We start from the raw sequence: 26,770 nt of genomic DNA on the forward strand, positions 1-26,770 counted from the left end.
CGCCTGAGGTGGATGTGTGGGCGTGTGCACCCACCTACGCATGAGTAAGCAGCCTCGCAGTGGCCATCAGTGCAACCACAGAGGCAGGTGTGGATTCCCACTGAGATGTGGTTGCAGATGTCATTTACACACACAACTGTCAAAACTCTTTTTTTGTTTTGTTTTTTAGGTTTACTTCTGCTTTCACATGCTGGGTTTTCTGTATCTGAAGAAGAAAAACAATTTTTAGAATTTTCAGTGCTATACTAAGTTCATTTTTACTCCTTAAAATGCTTGAATTTATTGATTAACCCTTGTGCTATCTTAGATGACCCCACCCTTACATTGACGTGTTCTCCCTACCATGACAAAGGTGGATTAAGGTGGAAAGATTTCATGTAATCCATGGACACCAGTGAGGTTCACAAATCATTGAAGAAAAAAGGTTCAGCGCACTGTTTAGTGGGTTTAGATTAGATGTAAGATCTTAATTAGATGTAAGATCTTAAGCCAGAAGCCGAGTCAGAACCCGACCCGAAATTCAGGTCGGGTCGGGCGGGGCTTCTCTTTCGCTGACTTTTTTAATAAATATATTGTAATGACTATTGTAATGCTCTTCTCTTTGGTCTTCCCAACAAAACTCTAAATAAGCCAGGGCTCCAGACTAACTTTTTTCACTAGGAGCACTGTGGCCCCCAACTGAAAATTTTAGGGGCACAACCAGAAAATTTAGGGGCGCATACCTTAAATCAACATGCTAACCAAATCTACTAATTTCCACTGTATTACGAATAAGTACTTTAATATTAGATGCAGAAATTACAATGTGCTGTTTCAAATTTAGTGTCACATTTTATTCTGCCCTTTTGAAGATGCAACAAGAAGGTAAACTGACAGCACCATCGCTGTCATGACAGTACAAATAGTAAACAAAATACCATACATTTAGAATAAAAAAAAGTTTTTAGAAACAAAGTGATTACCGTAGTAACCTTTCGGTCATTTCACAGTTTCAAACAATACTTAAATGTATGTAAACATTAGGGGATGGAAATTCATGTTGACGACACCAAATAGGTGCAGCCAAGATGCACAATAATTTGAGATCACCCAGATGGACGCAACGCTGCACAGATCACCTGGTGTGAGACGTATATTTTTGTTTTCGCTCTAAAATCACCTGTCAATCAAAACAAAAATATCACGAGAAAGGGGTGGGAGCAAGGCACCAACCTGAGCGAACGCAGCTGGAAATTTAGTACTGAACTGACTGAAAGCTGCCCTACAGACTACAAAACAATGCATTATGGGACATGTGTCCTGATGGGTTTTTGTAGTTCAGTGATCCCTTTCCCCACTGTGACATTATGGACCAGCCTTACCAGTACCCAGCAGAGGGGACCTGTCTCCTGGACCTCTGGCTCTTCCCAGGTCTACAGGGACTTCAAGGGGAGTCGCCTGGCCGTAAGGGGGGGTCGACCACGTCACCGCCGCCCTCACCGCAAGCCCTCCCCAAACTCCTGGATGGAGCTGGACATTCTCCAGCCACGGGCCTTCCTGGACCCTCTGGACCAGGACCTGTGGCTGTGGGAGGACCCTTACCTGGAGGAGGTGGGGGTCGAGCCCCAGTGGACTTTGGAGGGTCAGCCCCCAGCCTCCTTCTTCAATGGGAGTCGACTGGCTGTAAGAGGGGGCCGCCGTCATCGCCGCCGCCCTTCTCGACGTCCCGCCCTGGTCCCGGAGGTGAACCCGGAGGCACCCCGTCCCGTTCCGGCTCCTAGGAGGGTCCCGGAGGCACCCCGTCCCGTTCCGGCTCCTAGGAGGGTCCCGGAGGCACCCTGTCCCGTTCCGGCTCCTAGGAGGGTCCCGGATGCACCCCGTCCCGTTCCGGCTCCGAGGACTGTGCTGGGTCCACCACGACCCGTTCCGGCTCCGAGGAGGTTGCCGGACGCACCTCGATCCGTTCCTGCCGCGGACCCCCAACCCGAGCCGCCTGCCGCGGACCCCGAGCCCCAGCCGCCTGCAGCGGACCCTGTCTCCGAGCCGCCTGCAGCGGACCCTGTCTCCGAGCCGCCTGCCGCGGACCCTGACGCCGAGCCGCCTGCCGCGAACCCTGACGCCGAGCCGCCTGCCGCGGACCCCGACGCCGAGCCGCCTGTCGCGGACCCCGACTCCGAGCCGCCTGCCGCGGACCCCGACGCCGAGCCGCCTGCCGCGGACCCCGACGCCGAGCCGCCTGCCGCGGACCCCGACGCCGAGCCGCCTGCCGCGGACCCCGACGCCGAGCCGCCTGCCGCGGACCCCGACGCCGAGCCGCCTGCCGCGGACCCCGACGCCGAGCCGCCTGCCGCGGACCCCGAGCCCGAGCCGCCTGCCGCGGACCCCGAGCCCGAGCCGCCTGCCGCGGACCCCGAGCCCGAGCATCTATTTTGTTTATGTATCCTCGATATGGAGCAGCAAGAAGTCAAGGATAAACTTAAGACAGGGGAACGGAAAAGGCAAACACGCACCGCCGCGGCTGCAGTATTTCTCTGCGTAATTAAGCGAGTGCGCATCAAGATCTCTCACTATCTTTGTCTGGCCACTTCTGTGTTCCAGCGTTATTTCGTTGTGCAAATGCATTTATCATGATCATAAAAATAAGTAGATATTTTAACCTTAAGAAATCTTGCGTTTTTTTCTGCCAAAAATACTATGGGATAAGTTGAAATTTCGGGTTTGCTTCGGGCTTGGGCCTGAAAATGAAAGTAATTGGTCGGGTTCGGGCCAGGTTCGGCTTTAATGCCCGCGGGCCAGTGTCGGGTCGGGTTGGATTTTTTAGGCCCGATCTTCCCTTTAGTTTAGATGACCCAACTCCCAATGTTAAAGTGCCTAGGATAGCACAAGGGTTACACCGGTTGTGAACCCATAAAAAAAGTAAAATAAAATTGCCTGTGGATATGCTTTAACATATCATCCAAATTTAATAAGAAGTATTTAATGGATGCAGTTGCATAGAAATATTAGGACTCTGGTTGGTGTTCTAGCTGAGTCTGAAAAAGACAAAAAACTAAGAGGATGGAAAGGAAATACAGCTTTCTGAGTCGAAGTTCAGTCTGTGGAGATGTTTTTGTGATAGGCGCTGAGGTAAAGTTGAGATTTAACACAGCTGCATTAAAATTTTTGGTATCTTTTTTCCAACATCCTATAATCATCTTGTGTTCCGGTAGAATATGCTCCAATATTGTTCACCATTTTTGTTGCACCGGTAATGTTAAGTTGGGTGTGAGGTGCTGTAAGGTAGCAGGAGAGCATATAACAGATGGATGACAGGAAGTGGGGATATGGTGGCTCAGTGACAATGATCCCACTCACATTTCAAATCTGAGTTTCTAATGTACTATTACTGCTCAGCAGAAACTATGTCCTAGAAAACATGTTTTTTTTTTTATTTGGCTAAAAACAGAATAATCACAATTAAAAGACCACTGCGAACAAAAGATGATCTGAGTGGGAGTCTTAGGTGGAGCTCAGGCTTGCTCGTACAAGTACTCTAAATGTTTATAAACAAAGCACCATAAGTCATTATTTAAAAGAATATTTAAAAATTCCACATTTATTATTTCAAAGAATACCTGACAGTTGACGTATTACAGTAATGCACATGCCTTCTGTGATTATTTAGTTCCAAAATAGAAAGAAAATCAGCTAAATTACTTTTAAAGCAGCAAGGACAATTGAGTGTAATTCCAAAAGTTTACAACTTTGATTATCCTTTTTTTTTGTTTTTTCACAAGATTTCTCAGCTAAGCCTCTTTACCTGCAACAAAACGACAATTTATCATTTTCATATTGTATTGTTGAAATCTTTATCCTGATGGTCTCTAGAGGCCAATAGTTTTATAAAGCAGTGCAAAATTAAATCAACCCTGTGTAACCATACACATTTCTGAGACCCCTATTTCATTTGCATGATCCAGACTTTCTCTAAAAACCCTTTGTACATGATTTGGCCATGTTGTCTGCACTGTAGTCCCTCATTATTCCACTAGGGGCAGTAGAAGGCTTTCCCTGCTCATTTCAGTGGCTGTTTCCATAAAACCGCAAAAACACTTTTGGCAGGAAAAGTTTAGCTAATTTTCTGAAATTTAAAGTAAAAATTACTTGTTTCTTTCTATTAATTTTTTTTAAATGACAACTCACTGTATTGAAAAAATGTAACATTTTTTGATAATTAAATCTCTATAATACAATTACAACACATTGCTTTGTTGTAATTCTTCTCTAAGAGTCCTGGGAGAGGATACCGCCTTCATACGGACATCCCTGAGGTTTCTTCTTTTTTTTCCGGAATCCCTTTTTTTTAGGAGTTTTTGCTAACCGAGAAGGAGGGTCTAAGAGCAGGGATTCTTAATTTAGCTTAGTCTGTTTAGTTTAGTTTAGCCATTTAATTTTTTTCATTATGATTTTATGTTCTTATATAATTACCAGTATGAAGCCCATTGAGACGACTATTGCTGTAATATTAGGCTATGTAAATAAAATTGAATTGCATTGAAAATGTGTGTATCAAATATGATTCAGTGGGTAAATAAAGTGCTTTTTCCAGAACACTGATCTCAATATTGTTGCATCTTAAACTACCGGTAACATTGTTGTGAACAAAACTTACCAAATCACCCAAAGACTCATAACTGACACCATCTAGATCTCATTAAAAAATGATATCGTAAAATTATGTTGTAGACAAGGTATACAAGGGTTTAAAAAGCATAATTCAAAAAATGTAAATTGTTTAGTCAATTTTATAATATAGTGGGCTTTACAGTGTTTAACATAAGTTATGGAGTGAATCATAAAAAATCTGATCAGCCTAATAGCACAATGTTATTTGACAGAAAATGTAATTTGTTTTAAATACTGGTAAAAAATGCAATAATTTATCAAACATGTGAAATTATTGATAAATATAAGATTAATACCTTGTATATACATTGATAGAACTCTGTTTAATCCCTTTTATTGCCTGCAGGATCCAAGGGCAAAGCACAAGTTCAAGATCCACACCTACTCCAGCCCCACCTTCTGTGACCACTGTGGCTCTCTGCTGTATGGCCTCATTCACCAAGGCATGAGATGTGACCGTAAGTGTTGCCTCTTTCCAGATTTTCCTTTTTTGTCGTTTTTAATCATCCCTTTTCATGTTAAATTTCCGGAAATGTCATCAATAAACTTTTTACTGTTTCTACAGACTGCATGATGAACATCCACAAGCGCTGCGTGGCCAATGTGCCCAGCCTGTGTGGAACAGACCACACAGAGAGAAGAGGTCGCATCCAGATCACCGCCGAGGTCAAGACTAATGTTCTCACCGTCACCAGTGAGTCTTCAGGCTATCTCAGAGAGTTGGTCAAAGTTGGCTTTTTGTCTCCCTCTACTGTTGGATACTGAAGCTGAAGGACACTGCTGGAACTCAGGGCTCAGCTTTGGATTTTGCTTGAACCCATGACAACATCTATGGATATAGTCTCTAAATTCAAAAGGAAATTAGCTTAATTTACAAAATAGTTGAGGTGGATAAAGCTTGAACGCCTTTGCAGCATTTTTCAATATGCTTTGGGATTTGAATCACATGCTGTTTCACTTGTTTGACAACATTTTTCAAAGATTAGTTTGATGAAAGGTATGCTATAAACTGTAAAGGGGTTTTATTTTTGAGGGCTGATATAAGACAGCCCTCAATATATATATTTGCTAAAACCTTTATTCTTGATTTACTTAATTAACAAATTTTAAAAGAAGACAGTTTTTAAATCTAATTGTGTCCAATGTCCTTTTTTTGACTTTGACAAAATAAAGCACTGTAGGACGGATGAATGCTATTTTTTGGGGGGAAAAGGAAGCTTTGAAATTTTTCTGGTTTTTTTATGCTGCTTTGTTGCTTTATACATCATAAGGGGGGGATCATTGTAATCTTAATTACATGCACGCAGACAGGAAGAAAGAAAACACCTATTGTATTTTGCATCATTTGCTTGCAGTGATAAAACTGATTTTTTTTTCAAAAACTGCTAGTTCTGATTTTTCCTCAAAGAAGTAAAAATAAAAACAGATGCTTAAAAGATCATGTTTTTAAAATGTGTCAATTATCTCTTTAGGGGCTTTCAAAATAAAACACTGGTTCACACTGTAGGACAGATGAATAAAATTGAGGGAGTTTAATATATATGCTTTAAAGCTATAGATAAGTATTTTTCCGTCTATTTATGTGCGAAAGTGAAGAAAGAAAACACACATTGAAGTTTGCTTTTATGAGAATTATATTAGTTCAGTGTATTTATCATATATTAATAATATTTTTGAACCTACGTTCACATTGAACACGATCCGTGCGGCAGAGTTGGCTAGTTTTAATGTTAAGTCAATGGTGCAGGAGCAAACTGAAGTACAGCAGTGCGATTTGAGTGAAGGGCACAGCGCAAAGATCTGGCAGCAGCGCAATTTCAATGGCGCAATTTGGGTGGCGTGCCGCAGCGGGCCAAAAATCCAAACTCTGGCGAGGTTGCCACATGGCATCAACCAGTCAGCGACTCAACTTTGGGCAGGTGACGTTTTCAGGAACAGCGGTAAAATATGCATCCTGGATCGATTGAACAACAGGGTAACAGGGTTTCTGGAGGCTGTCCTGTCTATTGTTGAGTAAAGGCAGGTACACCCTAGACAGTCGGTCGCACGGCCCATGGGGCTAGAGCGATCACGTTCGCTATGGCGGCTCCCGGGATATGAGGTGGTGTTCCGAAAGAGAACTACTGTGGCGTTGGGGGGCAGCCTGATCAGGCCTCCTGGGCCCTATATTTTTCTTATTTTCATCAAGGGGAAACAGGAGAAGTTACGCTTATCATGTCTTCTACTATGACAGCAGCAAAAGCCCAAATCCCATTGAGCTACATTACAGAAAAAAACTATATATTGTATAAAACCATATATATATTTGCATTTCAGTCAGCTTAGCCTTTCACATCAGCAAATGCAACTCTGAGTTGTGGTTTTGTTCACATTAGTCGTTGTGTTTCTGTTTACGCAGCAATCTGTGGAGTGGTATTTCTGCTACTGCGTTGCAAACAAAAATTTTTAAGTTGCAAATGAAAATTTTAATTATTTGCTATTCAATTTTTTTTTTTTGCTTTCAAAATTTTTTTTTTTCAAAAACTATTTTTGCGCTTGCAGAACACATGTTTTTGCGTGCATTGTGTGTCATTTCACTTTTTTCCTATCTTTGACTTTGCTGACATTAGTTTCAGTTTAGCTGACAACGCTGCCATCAAACAGCCAGCTGATTAGTCCAGATTCTAACCAATAAAATCACGATATTAATCTAACATGGCGTCTGCTACAGAGGCTCGAGAGCTGAACCAGCTCTTTTTACCCTCAATTTTGTCTCTTTGGATGACTACATTTTCATTTTTTTTAATCATTTTAACAATAATTCTTTCTTTCTTTCTTTTTTAGCATTGATTAAATTTTATTAAGTCATTTTTGTGAATGTATGGCTGAGGATCTCCTGAAACTGTCAAACAAAATTTAGTTTAAGTTTAGCTGATGACATTAAATCAACAGGCCCGTGTGTGATCTGTAAATCCTGCAGTGCAAATTATTTCTAAAAAGTTTGATTTCTTTTTTAGATATGTTTGTTAAAACAAAACAATAAAAGATTTAAAGCACATAGTATTTTATGCTGCAGAATCGTTTTGGAATAGATTAATAGCAGTGATAAGCAAAAGAATGATGGCTCACCAAAGCAGACTCAATGTATTTAACAGAAGAAGCATTTTTAACTTTTATGTTAGTTTTCACAGTGTCTTATGTTTTAGAACTCGTGAGCGTTTGTCATGAAAAAATTGCAATTTTCTCTTAATATTTTAACATTTATTGACTCAAATAAAACAATAGTTCATATACAAATCTTAAAAAGTGTTACTTCCTGCTGGATAGAGTTGGAGCTCGGACGTTTCTTTCTGCTGCAGACATTTTAAACACGTTGGTCTCTACACTGACATAAATAAATACAAAACACGGTTTTATCTTAGCTGCTTTGTTGCTCCTTCCTGACTTTACTCTGAGAGAAACGGGTCAGGATGGTTAAAAATGGCAGAATCCCGTTGGAACAGAACTGACTCAAAGTCCAAAGTCCATGTCTGCTTCCAAGCACCGTCAATATGAGACAGAGACACCTGATTGGTTGGAGTCTGGACCAATTAGCAGGCTGTTTGATGGCAGCATTGTCACGCTAAACTGAAACTTATCTCAGCAAAATCAAAGATAGGAAAAAAGTGAGATGACTCACAACGCATGTGAAAACTTTTTGGGCTGTGGCAGTTATATCATGCTAATTCGCGCTCAGAGTAGTCAGCAAAATCAAAGATACGAAAAAAGCAAGATGTGATCCAACACATGCGAAAACATGTGTTTTGCAAATGCAAAAATATTTTTTGAAAACTGAAAAAAAAAACGTTTCTGACACCAAAATAAAAATTGAAAGCAAAAAACAATACATTTGAAAAGGAAATATTTAATTTTTCATTTGCAACTTAGAAAGTTTTGTGTGCAACGTAGTGGCAGAAATATCACTCCATAGCAATCTCCAGCAGGTGACAGGCAGTGGCCGTAACTCTGTATGAGCACAGGGAGGCAGTGTTGGACCGCTCTTTCGCTCTGAGTTGATACAAGCTGCATTTACAGAAGAAGTGGTAGAAACAGCTGATGCTTTTGACCCAATGACACTAATTGTAGGTTTAATCAAAGCAACTGCCTATGGGGGGGAATGACACCTTATTGATATGTTGTATTTACCCTCACCTCCCAGCCTGGGAGATCAGAGGTCAGAGACAATGGCAGAGCAGCAGTCGTGGTCATCAGGAATGCTCTGGCAGGGGAAAATAATGTGAGATGTTAAATCTGGACCTTGACGTGCTTCCCTTTGCGTACTTGACCCAAAATCAGAGAGTTTCAGAATAAAAGTGCTTCATGTCACACCTCAAAGGCTAGTTGTTTTTTTTAGTCTGTGGAAAAAAAGCAAACAAAGGAACTGACTCTCGTAATAGACTGTGCTCAATTTTTGCTGCTGTTTTTCTATTTATTGAAAAACAACAACAAAAAAAGCTGTTTACAGAACTGTTAATGACCTTAACAAAGTGGGCTTAATGCTGACCGATTCTCCTTCTAAATGGGATTGACTTTGACGTGAAATGTCTTTGTCTACAGTTTCTCCACTGTGAGGAATATAGTTTGTTAAAAATATAGTGGGGAAATGGAAGACCACAGGCACAGTTCAAGCAAAGGGCTCAGAAAGGCCTTTGCAGAAATCTCAGCTAGGCATAGGCGAAGACAGGTGAGAACAATCAAACTCAACCCACAGACCAGCTCCAAAGACCTACAACTTGAGGCTGCAGATGGTGTCACTTTGGATCGTACAACCATTCAGCACACTTTGCACAAGGAGATGCTGTATGGAAGTGTAATGCGGAAGAAACCTTTTCTGCGCATATTCCACAAACAGAGTTACTTGAGGTATGCTAAAGCACATTTGGATAAGCCAGCCTCATTTTGGAATAAGGTGCTGTGGACTGATGAAACTAAAATGGAGTTATTTGGAGGTAACAAGGAGCGGTATGCTTGACGAACAAAGAACACAGCATTCCAAGACAAACACTTACTACCCACAGTAAAATGTGGTGGCGGTTCCATCATGCTTTGGAGCTGTGTGGCCAGTGCAGGTACTGGAAATCTTGTCAAAGTTGAAGGTCGCATGGATTCCAGTCAGTACCAGCAGATTCTTACAAACAATGTTCAAGAATCAGTGACAAAGTTGAAGTTGCACTGGGGCTGGATAGACAATGACCCTAAACACTGCTCTAGTAAACCTTGTGCTATCCCAGGCACTTTAACGTTGGGAGTTGGGTCATCTAGACCCACTAGACCAGGGATGCCCAAAGTGGGGCCCGCGGGCAAAATCTGGCCCGCCAAAGGTTTTCTTCTGGCCCGCCGAGTCGTGGCTGCGCAAGCCGCCGTGTTTTTGTAAAACCCCTTAACCTCACATCCATTGTCTATGATGGTGAAAAGTCTATGACTGTAATTTACTTTTGTTCTCCAGATGGCGCTGTTAGCACCTTTGCTGCCCACCGCTGCCACACCCTCTCAACCCCATGCACTGAGTGTCTTCTTTTATGTCCTCACTGCTCTGCATACCGTTCTTGTGCTGTCCTCTCTCACGTCCTCTTTACCGAAGTCTCACAAACACATAAAGCGCACCGCACCATAGGGCAATCCTTACATTTTGGAGAAGATTTACGACTCTAAGACTTTTTCAGTTTGTTAAGATGGAACGACAACGGCAGTGGCACACGGATAAGAGGCATTTTAAACAAAAGTGGGAGGATGATTATTTTTTTGCAGAAATCTCTTCTAAGGCTGTTTGTCTTATTTGCCAGCAATCCGTGGCTGTACTGAAAGAGTACAATATACGTCGCCACTACGAAACTAAACATGCGGTCTTCTCCAGATACAAAGAAAAAATCGAGCGAGATGCTATCGAAACTTCGGTCACAGCAAGCCACCCTCACGAGGCCCTCGACAGCACAAGACTGCGCCACACGGGCCAGCTACGAAATTTCGGCGCTAATTGCAAAGAGTGGGAGATCGTTTTCAACGGGAGATTTTGTTAAGGAGTGCCTGTCCACAGCTGCTTCAATAATGTGCTCTTCCCAAGAAAGAGTTTTTTCCCAAATTAGCCTCTCGCGCAACACAGTGACCCGCCGCGTTGAAGATTTGTCTCGGGACATTAGAGATCAGTTAACAGTAAAGTCAAGAGACTTTGTTGCTTTCTCACTGGCATGTGATGAGAGCACAGACATTTCTGATTCAGCGCAGCTTTTGGTTTTTGTTCGGGGAATTAACGCTGACATGGAAATAACACAGGAGTTGGCGGGACTTGAGACGCTGCGAGGGACGACAAAAGGCGAAGATTTGTTTGCGGCGGTTTCAAGAGTCCTGGACAAATATAACTTGAGTTGGGACAAAATGGTTGGAATAACAACTGATGGTGCACCTGCCATGATTGGGAAAAAAGCTGGCCTCACTGCTCTCATTTCCCAAAAAGTTTCAGAGTGTGGGGGAAAGGTAGCGCAATACCACTGCATCCTGCACCAGGAACAGCTGTGTGCAAAGACGATCGGACTGGCAGACGTCGTGCGCGATGTCGTTAAAATCATTAACTGCATCCGCTCAAAGGCACTCTCACACCGCCAGTTCAGAGCATTTTTGGATGAAGTTGATGCGCAATACAAAGATATTCTTTACCATCAGGAGGTGCGCTGGCTGAGCAGGGGGACTGTGCTCAAAAGATTTTTTGAGTTGCGCCAACTTATCGCGGAGTTTCTGTCGAGTGCGAGCAGGGACACACAAATCCCCACTGATAAAAGATGGATTTTCGACGTGGCCTTTATGGTGGACATCACCGACCTGCTCAACAATCTGAATGTTAAACTTCAAGGCAAAGAACAGATCATAACGGAGCTGTTTGACCACATCAAGGCTTTCCAAATGAAGCTGCAACTACTCTGCCGGCATTTTTCAGCAGGTAAGTCATTAACATGCTGCACACAGACTTTTGGCTGTTTGTTATTTGTGATTGTAACACGTGCTGCTCCATGTGTGTCAGTCGCTGTGATGTGTCGCTGTCCGTGGTGCTTACGCCTGTTTGACAGAAAACGTAACTGTTTGTCTTTGTGGGTTTGCTTTCATTGCTCTGTTGTCTTTTGTGTCCTGTAGCTTATGTACCTCATAGTAGTGCTAATTATACTAATGGACGCATTCTTATTTGACTTTGTCTCTTCAGGAAACTTTGCACACTTCCCCAGCCTGAGAGACGTGAATGTGGAGGTGGACAGGTTGCCAGAATATGGAGAACTTCTCAGCAACTTAAATAAGGAGTTTGATTTGCGCTTTGTGGACTTAAAGAAAACTGCAGGTGACATGGAGCTTTTTTCTCAGCCCTTCAGCGTGAGTCCCGACTCAGTTCCAGAGCATTTGCAGATGGAGTTGATTGAGTTTCAATGTGACACAGAGCTAAGACGCAAATTTGTATCACTACCCTTGAGGGATTTTTATCCACATGTGTCAAAACAAAGATACCCACAGATGAGAAAAAATGCACAAGTGATGCTATCTCTGTTTGGCAGCACCTACATTTGTGAGCAAACATTTAGTCTCATGAACCTGAACAAGATCAAACTCAGGGGGACCCTCACAGACTCACACTTGCAAGACATACTAACACTATCAGTGAGTAAGCTGCAGCCCAACATTCAGTCACTGATTAAGTCAAAAGACCAGCTCCATGTCTCTCATTAAGGATCGCAGTTTGCTGTTTTCATTGGAAAAAAGTTTGTTTTAGTTTGTTTTTGTTTTTTAGTTGAAAATTGCCAATGAGGCCTTGCTGTTATGTTTAATGGTTTGAAAGAATGTTTATTTTTGTGTGTTACCTTGATGAATACAGAATCAAAATAAACACATTAAAGCATATTCTTTGTTTTCTGCTTTTATTTAATGACATACAAAAAACGTGTTGTATTTGGCCCACGGTCCACGATCACATTTAGATTTTGGCCCTTTGAGGAAAAAAGTTTGGGCACCCTTGCACTAGACAGTGCGCTGAACCTTTTGTCTTCAATGATTTGTGATATTCACTGGTGTCCATGGATTATATGAAATCCTCTTCACCTTTATCCACCTTTGTCATGGTAGGGAGAACACGTCAAAGTAAGGGTGGGGTCATCTAAGATAGCACAAGGGATAAGGGTTACACATAGTAGGACAAAATAGCTTGGCAAAACACAGTGAAAGAGCAAGATTACTAAACACATTTGGACAAAAAAAACACACTTAACCCTTGTGCTATCATAGGCACTTTAACATTGGGAGTTGGGTCATCTAGACCAGTGTTTTTCAACCTTTTCTGAGCCACGGCACACTTTAACCTTAAAAAAAATCCCGCGGCACACCAGCATCCAAAAATTAAAAAAAAAGGAGAAACTCATAGTCTGTATTGATCTACAGCCCCTCCACAATCTCACATGCATTTTTGAGATAATTGTTACAGAAAAAGCTGGAAACTGCAGCTGTTTTTTTCTAAAAGATGCAATAAAAGTTAAGTTAGAAGATTTAAAAACAGTTTGTGTGTTCGTTAGTTTCAAGACGTTTAACAACAGATCTCCTTTTGCGCTGTCACTCTCACAACCCAATGCATCATGGGAAATGTAGTGCATAAAACGGCCGAAGATCGGTTTTCGGAGCTTCATTGTTTTGTTCACTTGTTCCACGGTCTGATACCGGATTCTGTGGAAAGCTACACCGCTAAAGACAAGCTTTAGCTGGTATTTCTGTTAGAACTGAGCGACTTTACGAGCTAAATCGGGACAAGGAAGTGAAGACTTTAACCACTTCTGATTGGTCAGACTGATGACATGTGATTAAGCCCCTCAAGAATGATTGGTGGAGACAGTCAAAGGGACGGGACTTTTCCCAAATACAGCCGGAGCTGCAGCTGAATCACGGTACGGTCATTCTTATCAAAATATCTTTAATAAAATAAAATAAACGCAAAGAAAAAGTATTTTACGATCTTTTATATTCCTAACTCCTCAGTGTTTTCTCAGGGCCTGTTTGGATGAACACAGAGCTGAAATCCTGGAGATGGGAAATGTTTTTAGATCAGTTAATGAGGGCAATTTTCCACGGCACACTTGACCATCTCCCACGGCACACACTAGTGTGCCGCGGCACACTGGTTGAAAAACACTGCAATAGACAATGCGCTGAACCTTTTTTCAATGATTTGTGAACCTCACTGGTGTCCATGGATTACATGAAATCTTTCCACCTTTATCCACCTTTGTCATGGTAGGGAGAACATGTCAATGCAAGGATGGGGTCGTCTAAGATAGCACAAGGGTTAAAAACAAATCAGAGCTGTTGGCGTGAATGTGGAGATGTAAATGTAGACCATTCTCGTGTATTTTGGAAGTGTTCTAATGTAACAGGATTTTGGAAGATGGTTTGTGTTTTGTTTTCATGTAACATAAACTAATAACAATAAAGTAAAAAAAAAAAACTGCTTCAGACCAGGTTATGTTCAGAGCATGAGTTGTTATGGCAGCTTGACATCGCCTGAAACATACCTCTATTTTTGGAACCAAAAGTTAAGGTTATCTTCTTCCTTAGCCACAAACGTACCGTAGTAACTCACATAACCTGCTTTTTGGATTACCCCCCAGGTACTATGCAGCACTGTAGTGCAGTTATTAACCTGCTAACACCTTGACAGCAGTTTGTGTACAGACCAAATGCAAGGTTCATTTGGCTTCATACAAGGTTCATACTATATTTACGGCCTATGGTCTCGGCTGAGCCCTGGGAAGTTGGGAGAGGGGGTTGTGCTGAGTGCGCACAGGGGGTCGTTACACGTGCAGCAGCTGTAGTGAACCGAGTATGAGGGAGACAGAGAGAGCACCAGGTGCAAAGACAACAAACTACATAAAAAAAAACAAACGTAAAGTACGTAAAGAAAATGAGTGAGGCTTGAAAAAGAAGCAAAAATCTGGAACCGTTACACTTTTACTTATAATACAAAGAAAGGAAGCCTGTAGAGTCTGCAGGAACATAGTTCCATCTAGAACCGGCTCCACATCCAAAATGCACAGAAAGCTGAGAGAACCTTCTCCAAAACAGGCTAGATCAACACTGACAGATGAAACCCGTTCATTTCCTCAAAGTCACTTTTAAATGCCAACCTTTGCTGTGAATAAATTTTTTTTTTAAATTTGAACCATTTTATTTTGCCCATTTTAATTTGTACTTTATGATGTGATTGCAGTGTTTTGTGTTGTTTTGCCTCAAATTTGTTTAAAAAAGAAAAATCTCAACTCTTTTGTGTACTGTAGTTAAAAGTTGAATTGTGAATAGCTGTTTTTTTTTGTTTGTTTTTTTTTACAATTTATTTTGAACATTTTACCTGTAATGAATAATGTTACATACTTATCATACACTTGAATCAAAGCACATTTTTTACATTGGTTATGCATTTTGTGCATACTGTTATATAGCTGTTGACAATAAAAAAGCAACAAAACAATCTAAAGCAGTATTTTTCATCCTTTTTTGAGCCATGGCACATTTTAACCTTGACAAAAATCCCGCGGCACACCAGCATTAAAAAAATATTTTAAAAAAATAAAATTAAAACAGTCTGTATTGATCCACAGTCCCTCCATGATCTCACATGCATTTTTGTGATAATTGTGGCAGAAAAAGCTGGAAGTTGCAGCTGTTTTTTCTAATAGATGTAATAAAAGCTAAGTTAGAAGATTTAAAAACTTTTTGATTTGTGTTTGCTGTTGTTTCAAGACGTTAAGAGGAGAGACTCGTTGTGCGCCGACACGCTCACGCTGTCACTTTTAACCCAATGCATCATGGGAGATGTAGTTAAATAATCGGCCGAACGCAGAGACTCGCGTCTCTGAGCTTCATTGTTTTGTTCACTTGTTCCACGGTCTGACACCGGATTCTGTGGAAAGTTACACCGCTAAAGACGAGCTTTAGCTTGTATTTTTGTAAGAACTGAGCGACTTTATCAGCAGAATTCAGAGCAAGGAAGTGAAGACTTTAACCACTTCTGATTGGTCAGACTGATGACATGTGATTAAGAATCCAAGAATGATTGGTGGAGACAGTTAAAGGGGCGGGACTTTTCAGAAAACGGCTTTAGTTGCTGCTAAATCGCGGCACTGTCATTCTTATCAAAATGTTTTTAATAGAATCAAATAAACACGAAGAAAAAAGTATTTTATGATCTTTCATATAGCTAATTTCGTAGTGTTTTATCAGGACCTGTTTGGATGAACTAAGAGCTGAAATCCTGGAGATGGAAAATGTTGTTAAATCAGGTAATGAGGACAAGTTCCCACGGCACACTTGACCATCTCCCACGGCACACTAGTGTGCCGCAGCACACTGGTTGAAAAACACTGATCTAAAGAGCCATTTTGGAGCTAAAAGAGCTGTTTCTTTTTTTGCTAGCCAATCCAAAACTGCCAGTTCTCTAAGAAGAGCTGGTATTCCCATCACTACCCCTAATCTCAGATTAGCAGCACATTTGCAGGCAACAGGGATTCAGACAGTTAATCCAAAAACCCTTTAACCCTTGTGCTATTTTAGATGACCCCACCCTTACAATGACGTGTTCTCCCTACCATGACAAAGGTGGTTATAGGTGGAAAGTAGGGTTGGGCGATGTCCCCTAAATTGGCCGTTGACGATGTATGCAGTCAGCCATCGGGATGAACGATGACATCGTCGGAGGGGGGGGGGGCGCTATTTTTACATTTTTCGTTCTTATATATCTGCTATTCGATATTTTACTTTACGTTTTATTTTATTTCCCAACTAATGACTAATCCGCGATGATCCACTATAAACTGAGGGAAGTGACTTTAACAAAAAAAGTAACAAACAAAATAAAAAAGTAGTCCGCTCCCGCACTTGACTAGTGAAGTGGACCGGCGGAGCGCGGATTTACAGCTTTGTGTTTTATGGGAACGGGGGGGGTGCTTTGTTACATGAGCGGTATGTGTGGGAGATTTAAGACTGCGATCCGTCCCGCAGCTCTAGGGGTACAAGCAACCGAACTCAGAACCGGGTCTAAAAGTGTGTGTCTGAGCACAGCTCGGATCGTCAGCACACACACACACAGCGGTTTGAGCTTCAAAGCAGAAATGTCGCTCAGTCCTTAGAAAACATTCAAACAATGACGTGGATTTGTGTTTCCAGCCGTGTCCCGACTAAATAAAGGCTGATGTTATTCACAGCATGCAGCGCCACCCAAAGCTAATGTTGTTAGCCCGTGTTAGCATACTGCTAATCCTGACTACGTTCAGAAAAAGCACTGACCACACGGATTAAAATTCAAATGATGAGCGTACAGGTGTTTCATAATAACCGTAACATTATTAATAGCACGTTTAGAAGATCGTCTCGTATTTTACCGAGCTGACATGTCAATGTATATAGCCGCTCAGCGCTGTTTAACATTGTTTTGTATTGAATTGTTACATTCAATAAAGTTTGGAAAAAAAGCCGCTCGGCGGAAGTTGTATCCCCTTCCGGTTTTCAAACCCAACTGCGCATGTGCGAATGATTAATTCCGACCGAAATTGTGACCTTAGTGAACGTTTTTATATTCTGAAAACATTTTTCTGGGCCCATGTACACGGTTGGATTCTAATCCGACCATTGATCCCATCAAGATATTTTGTACATGTAACCGCGGCTTATGGCGTCGACTCGCAACGTGGCAGGGGCGTGGCATCACGATGGTGTCTCTCCATCGGGATGTCAGTCATCCATCACGATGGACGATGATATCGTCCATCGGCACAACCCTAGTGGAAAGATTTTATGTAATCCATGCACACCAGTGAAGTTCACAAATCATTGAAGAAAAATGGTTCAGCGCACTGTCTAGTGGGTCTAAATGACCCAACTCCCAACGTTAAAATGCCTAAGATAGCACAAGGGTTACAGCTGAAAGCAAAAAAGGGTGCATGACCAACGGCCATTGCTGTATCCTCACAATTATCAGTCCTAGAGGCCTCCCCTACCCCTTTACTCAACCACAAAAACATTCACGTCTTGTTCTGTTCTACAGCAAGTGTCCTCTGAGACTGTTTTGCTAGCTTCTCCCTTTACGGATCTCTTTAGCCAATATTTGATGGTCACTTTAACAGGATACATCTATTATTCATTGGCCGACTCTGCTAAGAGTTTTATACTGGCACTGTGCTGTGGTTAACCTCTCTGAGGATAGACAAAGACTATGGAATTTCTCCTTTTTTAATTATTTGGATGCTGCTGTGCTGCGGGATTTTTGTCAAGGATAAAGTGCGCCTTGGCTCAAAAAAGGTTAAAAAATACTGGGCTAAACGCTTTTATTTTAAATACACAATCTGTACATCCATCTTTGCAAGTTTGGATGTTGTTTGTTTGTGAAATGCAGACATGCTGCAGAGGCCGGTTGACGCCATAAAATGGGCGGCACCCACAAGGACGAAAGCTGGTGCCTCAGAGATTGAGTTGTCTTACTTTCGGGGAAGAACTGTGAAAATAACTAATATCGTGTAAGAAAATCGTTCTGGTGTGCCAAAGGTAATATATTAGCATAAATATGGAAAGGCCTTTAAATTAAAACCCACCCACCAACCAAATGCAGGTCATACTCAATTTGGCGGGTAGAAAAACTATTCAAACTCGCAACCATAACTTTTAAATGTCTGCTCTTTCCCCCACTTGGCTTCCACAAACATCCATCCCAGAGTTGGTTTAAACATTAAATTCAGACTTTATTGTGCAGAATAATTAGCCACATTCACCAGGTGCATTCAGGGGCTGCATGGAATTTCCGCACTTTTGTGGTTTCATTAAGAGCTCACTGTTGCCGCATTCAGGTGCGCTGGTAATTTCTAGCGTTTGCTCACACTGACTTCAGCCAACGCAAACACACTTACCTGTTGCTCCATGTCATTGTAAGTCTTTGAAATAACTAAGACTCACAAGTACAACATACTGATTTGTAAGAACACACAAAATTATGCAAAACACTGCACATATTTCAATATATGCGGTTTTGTCTATGCATGACATTTTTGTGAAACATCAAAATAAATATTGCCATAGTAATGTTTACTCTGACCATCTGACTGGTTCCGATGTGGCAACGTCAGTGTAGCAAAAAACTACCACATCACTAGTCTGGAGCAGGATGTAGGAAGGTGTTTTCTATGGGTGATGTCACACTCACTTGATCCAGTTTTTTCGCTGCAGCAAATATTTACTCAGTAATTTTTCATGACAATAAGAATTATTTAAAGTATTATTCGGTAAAAATATTTTAAAATTACACTTTTTTACCAAGTATTTGCTCACCCATCCAAATGATCAGAATCACGTGTCCTAATCACTTGGCCTGGCCACAGATGCATAAAATCAAGCACTCAGGCATGCAGACTGTTTTCACAAACATTTATGAAAGAATGGGCCACTTTCAGGAGCTCAGTAAATTCCAGTATGGAACTGCAATAGGATGGCACTTGTGCAACAAATCAAGTTGTGAAATTTCCTTGCTCCTAAATATACCGCAGTCAACTGTCAGCTTTATTATAGCGAAATAGATGAGTTTGGGAACAACAGCACAACAGCAACTCAGCCACGAAATATTAGGCCACGTAAAATGATGGAGAAGTGCAGAGTCACCGACTTTCTGCACGGGCAATTGCTACAGAGCTCCAAACTTCATGTGACCTTCAGATTAGCCCACGTATAGTACACAGTGAGGTTCATGAAATGGGTTTCCATGGCCGTGCTGCTGCATCCAAGCCCCACATCACCAAGTGCAACACAAAGCGTCAGATGCAGTGGTATAAACCACGCCGCCAAAGGATTCTAGAGCAGTGGAGACGCGTTCTCTGTAGTGATAAATCACGCTTTTCTGTCTGGCAATCTGATAAACAAGTCTAGATTTGGAGGTTGCCGAGAGACTGGTACATTTTGGACAGCATTTTGCCTAGTGTGAAATTTGGTGGATGAGGAATTATGGTGTGGGGTTGTTTTTCAGGACTTGGGGTTTGCCCCTTAGTTCCAGTGAAAGGAACTCTGAATGATTTAGGATACCAAAACATTTTGGAAAATTCCATTCTCTCAACCTTGTGGACAGCCTTCCCAGAAGAGTTGAAGCTGTAATAGCTGCAAAAGGTGGGTGGCATCACATTATTGGTTAGGAGTGGGATGGCACTTCAGTTCATATGTGAATCAAGGCAGGTGAGCCAATACTTTTTGGTAAACGTGTATGTGCGTAAGAGGATTCGATGGCGTATACATTTCCAAAGTCAATACGATTTTTTTTTTATTGACCTTAAACCTTATTCTTACACACAAAATGGGCCAATCAGGTAGTCAGGTACTCAGTGACATCACAGATCAGTAAAACCAGCCCGTCAATTTTCCAAACATGGCTTTTATTAAGTGAAACTAGAAAGCTTTTCATCGACAATTGTGTTGAACTCAGTGGATTATTAATAAAGTGACACAAACCTGAGGCAGAGATTAGTATCTGGCATGCTGGTTTCAGAGACTTTCAACTATAAAATTATATAAAAATGAAACATGAATGAAACTTCAATGCGATGGAGCTATAAATAAAATATAATTAGAGGCAACAATCTGAAAGGACCCTCTGGTTCACCGTGAAGTAAATGACTGTGGATATGATTTCCACTCACTCTTAAAGACTCACTCTGATGAGAAGGTTTTAGTGTTTTTAACATGTTCTGTAACATTTTTCTGATGATAGAGGGCATGTATACAGGAAATTACGCTCAAAATTGTATTTTCTTTATTCAAATCATTGAGAATCATGAGCAGACAGAAAAATGTTGTTGGAAAAAGATCATATTCATAATATAGAAAATACGGTGGGCAGGCCTCCCTGCTCTGCTCCTGTCTGATGCATGCACTTGTAGATGACTGGATCCATGTAGATCCTTGTTTTCGTTGTCTGAGCTGGCTTCTGGTTCAGTACTGTACAGATGGATAACTCAAGTATTGAGTACTCTCGATTTTTGTTGTTGCACTGGTAATGTTAAGTTGTGGGTAAAAGGGCTGTAAGCTAACAGGAGAGCATGTAAACAGATAGCTAACAAATGGGTCACAGGAAGGGGGTGGGGTTGCCTTTATTTTGTCTTTAACTCATGTTAAAGACAAACACTTCAACATTTCAACAAACCAACATTTCTCAACTATATGTATGCCAAAAGAAAGGACGCGGACTCGAGGAATTCCTTTCATGTGGAGAGCAAAGTAAAAGCTTGTACTCAGACAATGCACTAGTTTGCTCTGAGTTTTGCAAAGATCTGCTCCCACCTTTATTAGAATCTGGGTGTTTCCTAAAATACAAAATGTGACATTTATTTCTAAAAGGTAAGGGGTACAAATATATACACACACACACGGTTTACAAAAGTTAGGAAACTAATCTAAACATTTCTTGACATCGTCAGGAAGCTAATCAAAACATCCCTTGTTCACCGCTGTAGATTAGGTCCATTTATTGCAGATTTAAGGTGAACAGCTGCCGCTGGGTCAATACAAAATCTTTTACTGCATTCCCAGGATCACATTCCTCGCAGAAAAACAATGAACACACTTTATCATATATGATAACAAAACAGTACAAAAGTTCTGAGTAAATATGGGATAACGTATGTACAAATTTATTCTAACAACTCACCACTGTTATGATGTATCAGTGCAACCTTTCACATTTATGCATAGCTTAAGTCCAAACATTCTGCAAAAAGTGTTACAAAAAAATCTGCTTCACTGCATACATCCAATTATTTGCGTGTGGTAATAAAATATTTCATTAGGGAGCTGGTTTAGCTCGTGCTGGGTTACGGTGCCTTCCGTCCGTGAAACCAGGGTTTAAATCCAGGCTGCTCTCTATTCCCTTCTCTACTGCTGTGCCGGTCCCAAGCCCGGCTAAATGGAGAGGGTTGCATTAGGAAGGGCACCCGGCGTACAACATTGCCAAGGTATCCATGCGAATCATCCGCACATACTGGATGTTTCGCTGTGGCGACCCCTGATGGGAAGAGCTGAAAGAGGAAAAAAAAAAAAATATTTCGATAGAAATGAAGAATAAACTATTGAACTTTGTAGTAGCTTATTCCAAATATCTTTTTTGTGCATATTGCAAAAAAATGGACCTCAACTTAACAGCTGTCTGTATTACTTTTGTTTTTGTTATACCTGTGTAATAAATCTGGAATTTCATTATTTTTCTCACGTAAATGGATAGATGAACACATGTACTTTGTTTTAAATGGTTAAAAATGCATTTATTTTACTGGAAAAAAGAGAAAATGTGGTTTCTTTGTTCACGATTCCTTTTTTTTTCCCACACTCATTCTATCTGTTTCAGTCAAAGAGGCTCGTAATCTGGTTCCCATGGATCCCAATGGTCTGTCAGACCCCTATGTGAAGCTGAAACTGATCCCGGATCCTCGAAGTGAGAGCAAACAGAAGACCAAAACTATTAAGTGCTGCCTCAACCCCACCTGGAACGAGACCTTCAAATTGTAAGACTTTTTTCTGCAAAATATTATCTTCTCTTTTATCCCTCTTATCGCTGAGCCTTACTAAGTGTAGGCTTCCAAGACCTAACCCACTGTTCTTGCGAGTGTGTTTAACCATTCAATTAAAAGAAAACATCATCTGGCTTCTTCTCTTTGTAAGATCTGCACTGCAGTGTTCTCTGAGCTTTAGCTGCAGAAAGGAAGATTGAAACATTTAGACCAGTTTAGGGATAAATGCACAACATCTGTAAAAACAGGACAAATTCATGCAGTTCAGAAAAATAAATGCCGAGATTTTTTTTGTGAATTTCCATAGAAAATGAGCAAATGTGTGTGGCCAATGACTTTTTAACCTTTTTTGAGCCAACAATTTGGGCCAAAAGTTTGCATTTTTCTGACACCAGATCCCGTGGGAAGCTACACCGCTAAACACAATCTTTAGCTGTTGTTTTTTTGGTTGGAACTGAGAGACTATATGAGTCATGTCGGCACAACCACATCTGATTGGTTTGATTCATGACATATATGATGAAGCCCCAAAGAATGCTTGGTAGAGAAAGTTTAATGGGGTGGAACTTTTTCTAAAATGAGAGCAATTGGCCAAAGTAGCAGCAAAATCGTGGCACAGTCACTCTTACCAAAGTGTCTTGAATAGAAATCAAATAAGCACAAAGAAAAAAGCCTTTAATGATCTTTCATATCCCTAACTACTCTGTGTGAAACCTGGGACTTTTTAGATGAACGCAGAGCTGATATCCTCGCAAAGATAAATGTATTTTAGACCAATAAGGTCAAACTGAATCGGTTTCCACTGCACATCTGGCCCTCTCTTATGGACACTAGTGTACTGTAGCACACTGATTAAAAACAATATCTTAAGGAATATAGAACATTTAAAGTTAATGTTCCCTAATAAAAGATTGTTGTAAACCTTTGTCTCCTAAATGTCTTTGTGTCTCTCCCAGCCATCTGAAGGAGTACGATAAGGACCGCCGCCTGTCGGTGGAGGTGTGGGACTGGGACCTGACCAGCCGCAATGACTTCATGGGATCACTGTCCTTTGGCATCTCTGAGCTCCAAAAACAAGGAGTGGATGGATGGTAATTTGAAAGGGGCAGGAAGTAAAGTTGGAGGGAAATTGGTAAAACAACAAAACCAGAGAAGGAGGAGGAGTAAAGGTGACCTCGTTTTCCCCCACTCTATAGGAGAAATCTCTTTTTCTTCTGGTTATAGTCTGTGCCAGGGCACCTCTATTCCATCTCTTTATCTTTGCTCCTTCATCTCTACTCTCTCTCATGTGCCTCTATCTCTCCATCTCCTGTTTTTTTTGTTTTTTTTGCTGACTGCCTTGTCAGGGTTTTTTCATGAGATGCCAACATTTTGTGACTTAAAAAGTCTCATTCTTGCTCCCACCACCAGGCATGAGCCAAAACTTGAAAGCTTATGCTTGGGATTCTCATTCAGGTTCTTATTTTGCTTCACATTTTCAGATCTTTTTCACATAATTTATCCTCTTAGGTGTAAGTCTGCACATACATTTTTGATTCCCATAATAATCTGATACAATACGTGTCCAAATGAAAGCATGAACGACTATTTATTGTAAATTACTGCATGTTAATTCTTTTTGCCGAATAAAAGATCTCTCAAAAGAGAAGCAACACTTCCTCTCAACAAAAAGGGGCTTGTATTATTTTCCACACTTTTGTTTTAGTAAATTGTAATTAAATGGTGAACTTGTAAGGTAAAAAGTTTTAAATAATAAATTAAAAAAAATAGTAATTTACCTTTCAAATCTGAGATGTGTGTGGGTTGGAATTTCATATATTTTTGTGTTGTCATGTACAGTCAAACAAGTACTTTTTAAAATTTTAATTTGGGTGTAAAAGTTGCCTGGTTGCTTTGACAACATTATGTTCATTCCTTAAGTGCATCCTTGTGTTTTCAAAAAGTAAGATTATCATTAGAGTATTAGTAAAAATAGCGCACTATGCTACAAATTATACCATTTATAAAATGCACTTTAACCTTAATGTTAAAAAAATAAATCAGAAATATGACAAACACAGAAATAACAAAACTAAAATCATATGCATGAATGTTCTGCACTTGCTAGCAGTTAGACATCCTTATGAACTGTTTTGAGTGCTAATGTCCTTTCTTTTCAGGTTTAAGCTGCTCTCTCAGGAAGAAGGCGAGTACTTCAATGTCCCTGTTGCACCTGAGGGGGAGGAGGCCAGCGAGGAGCTACGGCAGAAATTTGAGGTGTGTGTTGAAAACTTTCTCCTACACGAGTCTGAATGTGTGTATGTGTGTCTGAGTGAGGGCCACTCTGGGAGAGCTGTTGCCAGTTGGCAGGCACACTTATAGGACTGGCACATCCAGTCTGGCACATGGAAGGTCCAGACATGTGATGTGTGTGTGGGCCGACCACTTGCCTATTCATAAACACATTTGGCTTCAGCTGAGATAGCCTGGCTCAAAGAAGGCATCAAGTCGCAGACAATAGAAACTGATTCAGAAATGCCGCTTTTAGAGGCTGCTTAGTTATCCTTTGTGTAATGGAAATGTAATTGTTAACATAAGAAGAATTTGGATTTTTACTCTATAGGGCAAAGAAGGTCACGCTAGATAACTACAATAGAGTATAAGTCATATTTTTGGCTTAGTTTGACTGGGTGTGCAACCTATACCCAAGTGCAACTAAGACTACGGTCACATTATCCAAAATGCCACCCCACGATAAACCTAAGTGAAAGTTTTGCAGCTAAATTGCCAGGTAGCCGCGCAGCGTGTAAAAATGCAACTGCCACCTCCTGATTACAAATGCCACCGCTTGGCGGCTGCCGTGGTTTTAAAAAAACAGTTAAAATTAAACAGTGACTGAACATCTGCTGCCTGGTCACATCTGGAGGTCATTCGGTGGCAGTCCAACGGGTGGCAGGAATGCAGTAGCGCAACAATTGACTGGGAGGGTCTCCAAGGTCCCCAAAATCATATGATAAGCAGCTGATTTCAGACTCCCCCAGTGCGGTCATCCCACTGCCACATTCTGATTCTTAGAAATTGGACTGTAGCAGCAATCGGCCGATGGCAATGGCAATGACAATCTGGCGATTGTCATTGCCATTGCTGCTGCACAAAACTCATCATGGTGTTAATAGCACATCAGGGACTCTAAAACCTGGGTATTGACAAATGGGGGTTGATGGTGAAAAGAATGTGAAGATGTCAGAACATTGAGAGGCATGTTGTCTAAAAATTAGGGGTGTAACTATTCATTTTACCAACAATTCAATTCGATGTTTTTGATTGCCGATTTAATTCATTTTCGATTTTAGTTCATTTTAAACAATCAGATTTAATACTGAACACTGAACTATCCAGGTCGGGGATATATTCAAACAAAAATTCAACCAGTGTAACTCAGATAAATATCTGGGTAATGAGCAGTGAAGGTGAGGTTTTTCAGATTTCTTGTATTTCTAGCTAGATAATCAAGTTTAAATTAATTATGTGTACAAAATAGGGGTGTGACGATAACCGCATCACCGTACTTCTTCTTGTTTAAAGGTTTTTATTTATTTTTATTTTTTTAAAGTTCTGCATATGGTAGGGCGATTGGAACTATAATAAACACATTCATCTTTTCAGATAATTTACTTTTCTGTTAGTCCTGTGTTCAGACTTCAAGGGTTTCTGGGGGAAACCTTTTATTAGTTTTCTCCTTCACTCCCTGCGCCGCGCCTCTCACTCCCTCTTGCGGCGCGGCTCTCACTGCCTCTACGCTGCACGCGGCTCCCTCTACTTACACACACACGCGGTTTCAGAAGCACATACACGTCCTCATTCTACAACAGAAGTTTCTGTCGCGCGAGGAAATACGACAAGTTACTGCGTTCTAATTATTAATTTTCATTGTTTAATTTCCATTACAAGCTGCGTGCGTTCTTGAGTGCGCGACACAGCCGCCCGGTCTTTGTGTTGGGGGGGGGGTTATTACTGTTCTCCTTCACTCTGTAACACCAAACATGAACGCGCACTGTTAGATTTCGATGAATATCACTACATGTTTTGATTCCGAACTATTTTGTGCAGCGCAAAGTTAAGTGTCTGTATAAACAAAGGCATATCCTCCTGCCCCGTGTTCTTCATGGGTGTCAGGCTTCATGGCTAACTGAAAGGTGACAAATTGTCTGCAGTCTCGTTTATTACTGTGCAATATGTAATATTCTGAGAAGATGTCTGTACCAGAGAGCACAGGTAAAGTGTAGCTCTAGAGCAGTCCGCTGCAGAAGAATCAACACACACCCCCAACACACTTGTGTGCGCTCCTTCCTCCTAGTCCTACACACGTAGTGCGCTGACACACACACGCATAGTCATTGTACAACACCTATATAGTTAGTTCATTAGTTAGATAGGTAGTAGTTAGTTGTTACTGTTATTTGTTGATAAAGAATACTCCATTGTAATTGTATTCATTTGCGACGCGGCCACCTGGGATTTTGTGTTTGGGGGGGGTACTTCGACATTGCGCCCCCTGCTGCCTTCATTGCCGCGGTGATCAAAAA

The 26,770-nt window shown here is 41.2% G+C and overlaps 2 protein-coding genes across 3 annotated transcripts in view; both read left to right on the forward strand.

Moving 5' to 3' along the window:
- Positions 1 to 26,770, forward strand: part of prkcb (protein kinase C beta) — a 301,159-nt gene that overhangs the window by 172,303 nt on the left and 102,086 nt on the right. For both annotated transcript variants that reach the window (XM_023957696.1, XM_023957697.1), the window contains exons 4-8: positions 4,991 to 5,102; positions 5,210 to 5,338; positions 22,043 to 22,199; positions 23,162 to 23,296; positions 24,365 to 24,461. In XM_023957696.1, the coding sequence (XP_023813464.1) occupies positions 4,991 to 5,102; positions 5,210 to 5,338; positions 22,043 to 22,199; positions 23,162 to 23,296; positions 24,365 to 24,461 (630 nt within the window). The remainder of the gene's footprint in view (positions 1 to 4,990; positions 5,103 to 5,209; positions 5,339 to 22,042; positions 22,200 to 23,161; positions 23,297 to 24,364; positions 24,462 to 26,770) is intronic.
- Positions 10,377 to 12,675, forward strand: LOC111947776 (general transcription factor II-I repeat domain-containing protein 2-like). The gene is made up of 2 exons (XM_023957699.1): positions 10,377 to 11,593; positions 11,852 to 12,675. Exons 1-2 carry the CDS (start codon positions 10,501 to 10,503, stop codon positions 12,364 to 12,366), a joined length of 1,608 nt encoding a protein of 535 aa, XP_023813467.1. The 5' UTR covers positions 10,377 to 10,500; the 3' UTR covers positions 12,367 to 12,675.

The sequence above is a fragment of the Oryzias latipes genome, chromosome 8, assembly GCF_002234675.1.
Source record: "Oryzias latipes chromosome 8, ASM223467v1".
In the NCBI taxonomy this organism is placed as follows: domain Eukaryota; kingdom Metazoa; phylum Chordata; class Actinopteri; order Beloniformes; family Adrianichthyidae; genus Oryzias; species Oryzias latipes.